The 13,568-nt window shown below is 43.4% G+C and overlaps 1 protein-coding gene across 3 annotated transcripts in view; it reads right to left on the bottom strand.

Moving 5' to 3' along the window:
- Window positions 1–235: 235 nt before the first annotated feature.
- The window catches only part of ZFAND6 (zinc finger AN1-type containing 6), a 54,888-nt gene continuing 41,555 nt past the window's right edge, over window positions 236–13,568 (bottom strand). For all 3 annotated transcript variants that reach the window (XM_054041760.1, XM_054041758.1, XM_054041759.1), the window contains exons 5-6: window positions 1,663–1,776; window positions 236–989 (exon numbers count right to left, since the gene is read on the bottom strand). In XM_054041760.1, coding sequence (XP_053897735.1) covers window positions 841–989; window positions 1,663–1,776 — 263 coding nt within the window. In that variant the 3' untranslated portion in view covers window positions 236–840. The remainder of the gene's footprint in view (window positions 990–1,662; window positions 1,777–13,568) is intronic.

Here is a 13,568-nt window from a genome sequence, read left to right as displayed (position 1 = left end):
CAGTGTGACAGATACCAGTGATCAACACAAAATACCCCCATTTTTTTAAAATTTTATTTAATCAAAGTTAAGACGTGGATAAACATAAATACAGCACAGTTACTTCAGATCATTCTTCATATTTGTGTACATACAGACTCATGAATGTAATCCCAGTGAAACCTTCAGTCAGCAATGAGGTGCATACTAGCCTACCCCGCCCCCACACACACACACGAAAACAAAATCTATTTAAAAAAAAAAAAAAAAACCCACACAAACTTATAATCTCAGCACACACTCTCTCATTACAAATGATTCATACATAAATAGGTAGTGGGTGCAAACAAGCTAATATGCTAACATGTTTAACCTGTCTCGTTAATGAAAACCAGAAGCAGCTATAATGATTAAAATACATTCAGTTACTGATAACTAGTTGTGCCATGAGGCATTACCAAAAAAGAAATCGTGCTGCAGAGAAAAGCTATATACAACAAGAAAATAAACTGCAACGTTAATGCATGCATGTTTTGTACTGGAAAAGCACAGCCCTCCCAGGTTTTCTCCATGTTTGTTATAAAAGCCCTCTGCACTCAACTAAAATTAAAATGATCTTAAAGGATAATACTTGTAAAGTTTACTTAAGTCTTCAGCCACAGAAAACTGCAATGAAAATAAATGTTCAGAGTCATTTTCAAAACAAAAACAAACAAAAAAATCTATTCTTCTGATGACATGCATGATTAAAAGGTCTAGGCAAGATACACTGCTCTACATTCCTGATGACTAAGGAAAAAGCTCAAGTCAATTTAATCTGCAGATGGTCAGGGGATTTTATATTCCAGCAGAAGTAGCAGTTCAGATCTTCTGAATCTTTTCCCCAACAACTACAGGATTTTCTTTCCTGATTTTCTCAGCAGCATCAGCTTTGTAATTGTAAGAACAACTGTGTACATCTGAATAACGGTGCACACCACAGTAAACGTTTCCACACCGGCATTCAAACCCTGTAAACAGAAATATTGACCTATTAAGACAGACATTAAAGACAATTTAATTCTACAGGTTTGGCTTTTTTAATATCCTAAATACTACATTCACATTTGGTACCAACTAATCTCAATCACCAGCGTCAGTCAGCCAAAGCCAGTTTCTGCTGCCAAAATTGCTGTCATATAAAGCACCAAAGTTATAAATCTTTGTTGTAGTGATTATAATAAAGAGCCCTCACTTCAACTATGCATCACTATACAGCACTACAAAAATACATTCCCTCAAGACTTGCTGCAGACATTTTTTCAGTCACCACACAGTGGAATGACTCAAGTGATTTTCAAATACTTAAAACTGAATCACGCCGCTTCATTATGAGGGCTGATTAATGAGCACACTATTACATTTACCTTAACTCCCCAGGCCATTATATAAGAGCTCCCAAACAGAAGCATTTGTAATGAAGATCATTTTGCTTAATAAATGAAACAGTTAAACACAAGGACATACGAAAAGTCCTCTTTAATAACAGCTACTGGTTGAAAACACCGTAGGGCCAAGTTTTACTTCAAATACATTGAAGTCAACAGACTAACCCACACATGAATCTGAAGGCAGAATTTGGTCCTTTGATATTAATTGCATAACTTAGTCTTGGATTAAGAAAGAAAATGAAGTATTTCTTACCAGTAAGTCCCACCTTCTTCCGACACATGAAACAGCGATTCTTTTTCTGTTTTGGTTTGTCAAGTGACTTGTCTTGTTCTTCAGATGTAGACTCTGCACTCTCTGACACTAAAGCTAATATAAAAGAGATAAAACACTGAAAAAAGAGTGGAAAAAATTGCAAGAGATTTGTTTGAGCCACAAGAGAAATTTGAAGCCTATTTTGTAAATTCAAGCTCTGGGACTTGTAACCTTGTTGTAATCAATTTTTCCTTCCATAATCTACAATCTAATCGTGGGTGGAACTCTGCTTTAGCAATATTGCTGCATCACACAACAAGTGCACTTGAGCTCCCTCTTTCTAAATTTAATTATCCAATCTGAGTCATCCAAGAGAGAAGTCAGTTGACAGTGCTGAATGTTTTATATACAATTTATAACATACCAACATAAGGACTAGTAAGATAAAGAAAGACCAAGGTTTAAATATACACACACACACAGTTCCTTTTAAATCTCAAAAACCAAGATTTAAAAATGGGCCTGAAGTTACCAAGTTTGGCAAGATGCAAGTGTAAGGTTTAACAGTTCCATAAAATTGTTACAATTAGCAGTTTTCAAAGCTGATTCAAGTCAAGTGAGAAGAACAGATAATTTACCAGAGTTCAACAAAGCACTTCTCCCTTCCGCAATGCTAGGGTTACCATATTAAAGGTTTTTAAAAAGAGGACACTCCACGGGGCCCTGGCCCCGCCCCAACTCCGCCCCCTCCCCTGAGCGCCCCACATTCCCCCTCCTCCTCCCTCCCAGCCACGCGGAAAGGGCTGCCGGATTCCTCCGCGGCGGCGGCTGCTGCTGCTCCCCCCAGACACCTCAGCTCTGTGCAGCTGAAGAGCACAGCTGCCCCAGCGCTACCAGCTTCACGGTTTGCCGGGCAGCCCCCAGACCTCCAGACCCTGCGCCCCCGGCTGGGCGCTTCCCCTCCCGGGCTCCGGCTGCACTGGGGAAGTGCCTGGCCCGGGGCGCAGGGTCTGGAGGTTTGGGGGCTGCCCGGCAAACCATGAAGCCGGTAGCGCTCGGGCAGCTCCGCTCTTCAGCTGCGCAGAGCTGAGATGTCTGGGGGGAGCAGCAGCAGCCGCCGCCGCAGCGGGGAATCCGCCTGCAGCTCGCAACCTGCCGAAGCCGCTCAGGTAAGCAGGGGATTGGGGCAGGGATGCCGGCATTTTCCCGGACATGTTCGGCTTTTTGGCAATTCCCCCTGGATGGGGATTTGAGCACCAAAAAGCTGGACATGTCCAGGAAAATCTGGACGTATGGTAACCCTACGCAATGCTGCCTCACAATGCTATCTTGCTGAGGATAACAATACTGGATCAAACAACTTTCGGTATGTCAGATTTATGCTACTGAGATGCAGCTTCTCTTTCCAGCCACTGGAGGCTAAAGTGAAGACATCCATTGCCAATGGAGAAAAGAATTTAATTATGAAATCTGAGGGAGAAGGAATTACCCAAAGTGAAAACTACATCCTTTTGGTAAGGAGGCGCTGTAATGTTTCCAGGCAATTCTAATCTTCTCTTGCATCTGAAAGTGAGACATGGGCGGCGTATGGGAGAATCCAAGTAGAGAACATACAACTGAACAAGTTGCCTGACCCAAGAAAAACATGAGTGGTATTTTGTTCGGTTGCTGCCCTCTTCTCTACACCTTGGTGTATCCAAAACTTAAACTGACAGCAAGGGAAATTAAACTTATTTTAAATGGGTCCGTAAGCCAAACACTACCTACCAGCTATCTGCTAGGTCACAATAGGACAAGCTTGCACTGCCTAGGGTGTAGGAAAGTGAGCAGAAGAAATCGGGTGTGCAAGGGAAGGGACAGAGAAAGAATGAAAGGAGGCTGCAACTGGGTGAATGCCAGTGGAAACCAGACTAATCACATAAATTCCTAAGGAAGGGATACAGCAGTAGTCCTAAAAGTTTGTCTGAACCTTGGCTACTTTTTCTGACAATATACACACAGCTGCATGCTTACCAGGCAGAATCTGTCAGAGATACGGTGAAGTATCACTTAAGAGCTCTCTACCAACCTCACTACTACTCCTAAAGACTCACCTTTACTTGACGGTTCATGCTTTTTTTACTGTCGATATTATCTGAATGTTTGGGGTGTGCTTAATGTGTATATACAACTTTGAAATTATCAATGGTCCAACTATAACTGTCTTCAAGTGTTTGTTAACTAGAAGTCCACTTTGTAGACTGGCAATCTGACATTTTGAAAACTAATAAAATAAAAGGTTACAAGAGGCAGGAAAGTAAGTTTGGATGCAAAACAGGAGAATCTAAGTCTTTCGGAACTAACAGGATTCTAATTCTAATTCTAAAGTAACCAACTCCACTTATTTACTCAAAGAGACTTAGGACAAAGCATGACGTGCAACAGCATGTACAATGGCGGCAAGGTGCGTGCAAGAGAGGAAAAACCTCATTTTAGTGAGTTAATATCTTACAGTTACTGTTTAAGGAAAATTAGCGAGCCACAAAATACTAAATAGCAAAATAAAGGTTTGTTACAGCAAAGACCTAATGAAAATAAATACATCAATTTGGTTGAAAGGTTAACCTAGTGAGCATAAATATATAAATTAAACATATCCATGAAGACATTCATCCCATTATAAAGCAATACTACCATCATGACACATTTGTACCAAAGAATTTTATATGACCTAATATGTGTGTCACCAAATGGATAGTATTTAAGTAAAACTTTCACTTACCTATAGTACATAGTTTAAAATCTGTATCGTACATCTTTCCTCTCTCTCTGGGGCCTTCATCTAGGAAGTCAGGATCATCTACATTATTTTCTATGCTTGCATCATAAAGTAAGTGTACTCTGTTTCTGAGCCCCTTGTAGTATCAAGTAAATCTAAAATATCCATCAGCAAGTCCTCTCCCATATGGTCTACTGAAATTCTCTAGGTGAGGTCCACAGATGTTGGTTGGGATGGCACATTTTAGATCCATTTCATTTAAATGTCTTAATAATCTGTGCTCACTTTAAGTTACTTGTTTGCACTTTCTTTCTATTTAGTTTTAATTACTTGCATTTCAGGAGTTAGGACAGGTAGTCTATGATCGCTGCAAACACTACATTTTATATTGCTTGATCAGCAGTGGATGGGCTAAAGGGACATCTTAAAATATTCTTTGGCTGCAGCAATAGTAGTACAAGAAAGGTCAGATGAGCGTGAAGGAGGGGAAGGCGAGAAATAAGCAAGAGGCAATTTTGTTTACCACTTACCGGTTATTTAAAATGGCATTGCCAAAGTTTTCCTTCATGCAAGATACTGATCCTGATCCTCTGTCCCTCCTCATTCCACTTTGTATTTCTTAAGCACTAAAGCTGAACTAGCTTCTACTTGTGATACAGCAGCACTAAGGCTACTGAGGCCCTAGTACAGAGGTGGGCAAACTCCAGCCCACGGGCCACATCCAGCCCATGGGACCCTTCTGCCTGGCCCTGAGTTCCTTGCCCAGGAGGCTAGCCTCCGGTCCCTCCCCTACTGTTCCCCCTTCCCCACAGCCTCAGCTCGCCCCGCTGCAGGCGCAATGCTCTGGGTGGCAGATCTGTGAGTTCCTGGGGCAGCACAACTGCAGAGCCCGGTCTGACCCGGTGCTCTGTAACTGTGTGGTGGCGGTGGCAGCGTGGCCCAGCTCCAGTCGGGTGACGTGGCTGTAGCGCCCCCAGCCACTAGTGCTCCAGGCAGCGTGGTAAGGGGGCAGGGAACGAGGGGGTTGGATAGAGGGCAAGGGAGTTCGGGGTGGTGGTCAGGGGGCAGGGGTGTGGATAGGGGTTGGGGCGATCGGGGGGGGGAAAACAGGGAGATTGAATGGGGGCAGTGGTCCTGGGCAGGCAGTCAGGAAGGAGTGGGGGTTGGATGGGCTGGCGGGGGACAGTCAGGGGCAGGGGTTCTGGGGGCAGTCAGGGGACAGGGAGCAAGTGTGTATGGATGGGGCAAGGGTCCCGGCCGCCCCCCGCCCATCAGGGAACGGGGAGGTTGGATGGGGCAGGAGTCCCGGGGTGGGGGCGGCAGATAGGAGGTGGGGGCTGGGCCACAACCCCATCCCCTAACCGGCCCTCCATACGATTTCCAAAACCTGATGTGGCCCTCAGGCCAAAAAGTTTGCCCACCCCTGCCCTAGTGGCTCCCAGTATCAGGGGGGAGAATCGAAAAGGTAGTGTTAAAGCCACTTATACTTCCCTCCCCAGTGTAATCCAGCCCTCTTAGAGGGAGGGTGGATTCCTAAGTAGCAAAACGCTTGGGAAAACAATGGAAGCAAAGACAACCCTTATTTAAAAACCAAACGAAAAAAAACCAGTACTAATGGAAAAACAGCATAGCAACTGTCTGCTAGTATGTCTTCCCTGTTACAGCCTCCCTGTTCTTGGGTTTCAAAGCTCCATGTAGGTAGATTATACATGGAAGTCAGCAGCCCCCTTATAATGTGTGTTTCAGATACCTTTAAACCTCTAGTGGTTTGAACTTTAGCCCCACTGGCCTGTAACTCCTCCTTGCACTATAGTTGCAGTAGCACAGTAACACTGCTAGACTACCCTCCTGAATGCAACTCTTGCAAGAATATGCTGAACTGTGGTGCTGAGTTTGTGTAAAACAGCCCCACTGTAAAGTAAAGGATCTTTGACTTGCATAGGAGTCATGACTATTAATCTTAATTACATAAACCAGAGCTCTGGAGGCATAGCAGTGCTTGCTGCCTGTATTAGAGCAAGTTGCAAAGGAGAGTTTTTGTATGCCTAATTGGTCCTGTCCAACAAGAGAATCCCATATTAGTGCAACAAGGCCGGGGACCAACCTGAACAAGGAGTGAAAATGGCTGGTGCAGTACTAAGTATTTAGACTGCAAAGCCCAGAAGGGTCATGCAGTAACCAGATAACGTCTTTATCTGATTAATACACAGAGAAATCAAGAGCCTCCAACGCTCCCTCCCAGAAACTCAAACAGTTTTGATAGTTAACACTCAAAAACATGAGGCTAGAAGTACAATATATTGAAGAGAACACTTCCAATGACCCCAAAGGTCTTTTCCACTTTTAATATTTATAGGACCAGTCGTACATCCTAAATCTGCCAGGTAAAAGGTCCCCACAATGTGCAGATCTATCTGAGGCTATGCTTAAGACACAGAGGTTGTACACCAGTACAAAAGCAACTTCACCATCTGATTCTCCTACAGTTTGCTAAGGAGAAACCCTAATCCAATGAACCCACTGGCTAGCTCAACAGATTGAGAGTCTCATTGGCTAACTGTAGCAGGTCCAAAGGAGACTTGGGGTGGAGGGCACAATGCACTATGATGTAGGTTTAGGAAGCTACAGGGAGAAGCTCGCTGGAGGGTATAGTTATGGAGATACACTGGGCAGCTCTGCTGGGAATCTGAGCTTTGCTGGAGTGATTGTCTGGGGACGGGTGCAGAAGACATGGAGCCAAACTGAAAGTAAAATGGAAGTAGACTGCAAAGATTGTTCTATCAGTTTCCACTGCAGAAAGGAAAACAAAAAGCACAGGATGGAGTAGTGTTATCTTTGGATACTTTAAATCTTCCCAGGTGATGTAATGCTGTGTCTGCAACATAAAATGTTCTGTGAAATTTGAAGTCCGTAACTGTTATCATGGTTAAACTACAGGAGTTCAGGAAAGCCTGAAAGGACAGTTGTCATCTTATATTGGGTGAAGCAAGCCTCCTAGGAGTCTGACAGTGGCCTAGAAATTTAAAGTCTGTGCTCCTTATTGAAATGATCTGTTTTTAGAATGATCAGGGTCAGGTTTTCTGTTTAAGGGATTTTAGCACAACTCCAAATGGAAAACAAAAATATTCATAACTGTGGAGCCACTAGGGTGCTTCCTTAATTTTGCTCCATGTTGCCTTTTGCAATAGAAGTGCTCTTTTAAGCACTATGGGCAATATATGCAAACTAAATAGGAGCAGTTCTGTCACAGCTCTGATCCAAAGCCTTTTGAAGTCTATGGGAATGTTCCCATTGACTTACATATGCTTTCAGTCACACCAGCAGATATTGTGAGCACCATAGCATTTATCTAAGATAAATGTGTTCCCTGTACTTAGTCCATTTTTATTTTAAATAGTCCAGCTCAAAAGATTATTTACCTATGGACTGGACAGACCAAGACATGCATCAACAGTGGGCACCTTCCAGTAGTCAGACGAGACAGACAGACCTTTCAGACATTTTGCCAAGTTCATTTTCATTGAGCTCAGTCAAGTTTCATGATGGCACACAATGCCCAGGGACTTAAATCAAGCTATTTCTACTTCCCGGCCATCTACAGAGGAGGCCTGAGAGCCTGGTTTTTTGGCCTCAATCTTTTGCTGTTCTGCGCCAATGTAACTACCATAACGCTGAGTGCACGTTTCATTAAAAAGCTCTCAACCCTACCACTTGTTGAAACCCACTCCCATCCTAAAAGTTATGCAGATATTGCCATTAAGCAAGAAAAAAAAGGCAGACCAGCCTGTAGCCCTACTATGCTGCGTATGCCCTTAAGTGACCTTTACATTATAGTCAGAAGAAGTCAAAGAATATTGGAGAGTTTAGCTGCACATGAACAAAAATATTACTGTGTTACCCTGCATTTAGCAGGGAGCATACATGAAGATAATGGTTTGTAGCACTATAACTTGCAAAGTGGTTTACCTGAACATTTCTAGGGCAAAAACCTCATGAGGGGGGGAAAAAAAAAAGTTAGGTTTTATCTTAATGCATTTTATCTTGTCATATTAGGGATAATGTTCATAAGATTTGAGAATGTTCACAATTAATAGCTTTTAGAGTTATCCAAAGTCTTTAGTTTTGCCTCAGTATTTAATACCCGCAACCAGTTTGAGTAAACAAATTGTAGAACACACTGACTATTTGAAAGCCAGGTTTGCTGAAGTTTCCTACCTCTTCCTTGATCGGTTTTGCAAGGCATAACACAAACTTGGGTGTATAAAGGCAAAGCTGCACAGACTAGCTCAAGTCAGAGCCATCTGAGGGATTTGTAACCTGGCAATTTTACCTAGGCTGCCTGAACACGTTACATGATATCTGCACAAATGCAAATAATACTTCATGTGTCTGTTTGCGAGTTTGTTTTTTTAACGTCTAGGAGAGCCCAAGTAAGTGTGATTTGTCCATGCTCTCGTTTACACTTGCAGCGGCATGTAGCATATGTGTAGCCACGTGCCACAGGGAAAGGCAGGCTGCAGCCACAATGCTGTGTGTAGCTATATGTGGCAGTGAAAGGCTCTGGCAGTTGGGCAGTACACTGCTAAAAACAAAGTGTAGATATAGGAGGCACAGCTTGGGCATGTAGAGAGACATCCAGGGTATATATTCTAGGGTTCTAGCATCTCTTTACTCGCCTAAGCAGTGCCTCAGTGTCTCCACTGCTATTTATACCTGTGCTAGCTGGGTATGGAATGTCTACACACTGCCTTAAGTGCAAACCCACTCATTATTGCAGCCTTTTGTGTTCGCTTATACAAATCTAACAGTAACCAATTTAGATTCCTAGCAAAAACATTAGTGCATACTTTAACCTTTATTAAATTACCAGTATGGAACATACTCATAAACGTCAAATGATTTATTTGAATGAGGTATGTTAATATTTGGTTTATGTTGATTATATTGTGCAGAATATTTTCATTTTGAATTCTCAGCTGATGCAGTGTTTTATGCAATAAAGAACTAATGCTTCAATCTGGCACTAATGCCCCACACTGCTTTGACCAGAAATTACAAAAACTGAAGCAGCTACCAAAACATGAAACTTTCTTAATTTAAAGGTGAACAGGTACAACTTTCTGATGCACAAAGCAAGAATTGCTTCTTAGAAGCAGGAATTTTAGAAAGCTGGGGTAAGTAAAATGGGTAAATTGAACTGTGATACTATAGATCGAACAGTTTTTTAAATTTTATATTATCTTAGATTTCCCAAGAGATACTAATAGATCTTCACACTACTAGCATGAATATGAATTTAATTCAATTTTTTTTTACATTATCTTATCTCACACAAAATTGTTACAATAGCTTAAAAACATGTTTGTGTAGAGTCTAGCTAGCTCCAAGCAAAAGTTATTTTATTTGCTAAGCGTCTAAACAAAAAAATTAAGTGTTACCTGCAAAACCTGGAAGTGAACAGACTGAACTTTGTGTTTGCAAAGTACAGTGTTAAGGTTATGCACAGAAACTCCCTTCAAAAGAGAGAGAGAGGGCTGACTGCCACTACTGGAGAGCAGTTATGAATTTGCTTGTGACAGGGAATTCCATGTCTGGGTCCTCATGGTTTAGATCTGTAGTTACTAGATGCTGGTGATCCTTACAGTGAAACAGGCAGTAAAATGAAGCATGAGACCACAAGGTCCAGAGTTCCTCAAGCACCAGGCACAGGAAAATTCCCATTACAGTAACTCCTCACTTAATGTCTTCCCGGTTAACGTTGTTTCATTGTTACGTCACTGATCTATTAGAGAACATATTCATTTAAAGTTGCACAATGTTTGCTTATAATGTTGTTTGACCGTGGGGGCTCAGAACCAGGGTGGGATGGCAGCCCCCCCTCCCCATCATCTCCCGTCCACCCCCCTACCCCAGCACCTCCCGCCTGCCGGCGGCCCCGCAGATCAGCAACTCCCCACTCCCTCTCCATACCGCTCGCCTGCAGCGATCAGCTGTTTCGTGGCATGGGGAGGTGGGAGGAGTGAGGACATGGCGCACTCAGGGAGAAAGGGGGTGGAGCAGGGGCGGGAAGTCGCGTGGCGGGGCCTTGGGGAAAGCCTAGGGCAGAACCGGGAGTTGAGCACCCCCCAGCACTTTGGAAAGAACAGCAAGACGATCCACCCTCTTTCACCCTCTGACTCCAGCACCTCAACCAAGCTTCACAGTCGTTATTGCTGAGAACAGTATTAAATTGTTTAAAATGTATACTGTATATGTATATAATGTCTTTTGTCTGGCACAAAAAATGTCCCTGGAACCTAACCCCCCTATTTACATTAATTCTTATGGAGAAATTGAATTCGCTTAACATTGTTTCGCTTAAACTCGCATTTTTTAAGAACATAACTACAACGTTAAGCGAGGAGTTACTGTATCAGGGCTTCTCATTTATGTGAGCCTTCCCTCTGGTGAAAAAAACCAACCAACAATACACATTTCACTCTTCTGGGGGAGGAGACAGGGTCGTCTGTCAGTGCATCCAGATGGGCACTTTGGAGACAGGAGGAGAAACACCTTATCGGCTGATTACCAGCTCCATATTCCAGAACTAACAGAATGCCAAACTAGCCTCCAAGCACTTCCTTTAGGGCACTGGGTCATTCATAAACAATGGAATGATACAGAATCCTTGTTATATGAAGGCTACCACAAACTCTGAAAATCCTGAGATGACATGAGGCCAAAGTGAAATCTGGGATGTTCCCAACAAAGAGAGCCCCCGGAAAAGGGAAAGCAATCTGATCCATATCATTAATATTTTACTGCTGGGGAAATGTAGGGAAGCAGGAACTGTAGCTCACAAGACCAGACAATGTCAGAATGGGAGATATGAATCTGCTGCAGAAGTAAAATAAGCAGACTCAAGGTCAGGAATCTTTCTAGACTACCCTTGTGTTTTCCCATCTGCAATACTGTGAAGGATACTAGAGTTTAAGAGCTAGTCTGTCTTAGAAAACAGTGCATCTGCCCAACTGCCCAGTCCATTCAGGGGACATGCACTTGAAGAATCTGTTGTAAAGTTTGTAGAGCTCAAATTGCTTTGTTAGGGCAGATTTGGCATGTGGATTGGCACAAGCCACCCATGTTCTTTTGCATATATGAATTAACTAGCATGGCCTCCCGCGTTTCCTATCCCATTCCCCTCACCAATTTTTCCTCAGAATCTTCCATTCATAGCCACAGAGACATTTGACAGTTAGTCCCAGTTCTATTGATGAGGCGCTGCAGGAAAGCTCAGCAGGTAAGTCCTTCCTAGTCTGGACACATTCTCTCTCTTCAGACGAACTAGTAGGAGAGTGTCATGAGAGAGATCTGAGGACTTGGTCCTATTAAAAATGAAGGAACAAAGGATGAAAGACACTTATAGATTCATCCCCAAGGAAGAAATGAATTGTAGGTCTCATATCTTCAGGAGAAATAAATGGGTAAACCCAACCCTACACTGTCAGATGAGATTGCTCAATTCACTCCAGGACTACTGCAAAGAAAACTGAGTGGAAAGCCAGTCTGAAACCACCTGAGCTCCCTTACCAAAAGGTAAGTGGTCTCTGTACTCATCTCAGAATCATCAGTCAGTTATTAGTTAGGAGTGGAGGTTCTGCTAGTTCTGGCAAGTTACCCCTGTGGCTGGGGCCTCTTGCAGCAAACCCTCATGGAGCAGGGGCAGCTCACTAAAGAGGTAAGTTCTGAAGAGAACAGGTGAGGAAGAACCCCTCACTTTTTCATTCACCTGTGGAAAGTAAAAACAAGATGGTAGATGTTGCAGAGATGGAATGGCTTGACTGTGCTACAAGCTGAAACAAAGCAAAGTGAGTAGGGAGCAGAGCATGCACTGGATGCAAGGAGAAGAGCCATGGGACTGGAGAATCTTGGAAAGTTATTTGCCGGCCTGAGAACCAGTAAGGAGAAGGGAAAACCCAGCTATGTGCTAGGGAGACCAGATCATGGAAATATATTTTTTCCTAATATACAGTCCACGGCATCTTAGATCTGATATTAAGGTTTTATCTTCATAGGTGAAATTGAGGAGTCTTCACTTGGGGAATAATTCCATATGAATAGGAGTAACATATTTTACCAATTATAAGCCATGACAGTTAGTCTATAAAATGGGAATATGGAGATATGCATTTACACATGTTCATTTATGTACTGATGGATTTTAATGTGCGAATTTAACTTAGAAATAGCTCTATTTTAAACTGTGACTACATAAACTAAAAAAGCATGAAACCACACGTGAGAACAATTTTCCATGTTCTTCTATTTAGCACAGGTAGCAGTCAGTTAGAAAGACCGAGTGACCCATCCTATCTCAAAGAGGGAGAACAGTATTCAAAATGATAAAGTTTAAACTTTAGAGTATATCTGAAGAGTGGGGTTCAGATATCAGAGGTGGATGTGGTATAAGAATTTAGCTTCAGGAATGTTTAGTAAATAATTAAATTAAGTTAGAGCAGTGTTTCCCAAACTTGGGACGCCGTTTGTGTAGGGAAAGCCCCTGGCGGGCCGGGCTGGTTTGTTTACTTGTCGCATCCGCAGGTCCGGCCGATCGCGGCTCCCACTGGCCGCGGTTCGCTGCTCCAGGCCAATGGGAGCTGCGGGAAGCGGCGTGGGCCGAGGGACGTACTGGCCGCCGCTTCCCACAGCTCCCATTGGCCTGGAGCAGCGAACCGCGGCCAGTGGGAACCGCGATCGGCCAGACCTGCGGACACGGCTGGTAAACAAACCAGCCCGGCCCGCCAGGGGCTTTCCCTACACAAGCGGTGTCCCAAGTTTGGGAAACACTGAGTTAGAGGTATAGCAGGTCTTGTATCTGTGGAAAAGCCAACCACGTAATTCTAAATTTAGGGTGAGATTTTTTTCCAAAGGTGCTCAGCACTGCCCTAATCTCGCTCCCACTCAGATGCAATTTAAACCAATGGAGCAAGAATAGACAACACTAAGCTCGTTTGAAAAATCCCACCCTTAAGGCCTCTCCACGATGCCTCAGGGTTGATACATTCGCATCACATAAAGACCCCAAAGGTGGCCCTGCAACAGTCTGCTCCGCTGTCCTTGTAGCTGAAACAGCCAAGAGTTTCTCTGCCACTAGGGTGAAAACCAACAG

This window comes from Malaclemys terrapin, chromosome 10, assembly GCF_027887155.1.
Source record: "Malaclemys terrapin pileata isolate rMalTer1 chromosome 10, rMalTer1.hap1, whole genome shotgun sequence".
NCBI classification, from domain to species: Eukaryota; Metazoa; Chordata; order Testudines; family Emydidae; genus Malaclemys; species Malaclemys terrapin.
This window is presented reverse-complemented; position numbering and strand designations above follow the sequence as displayed.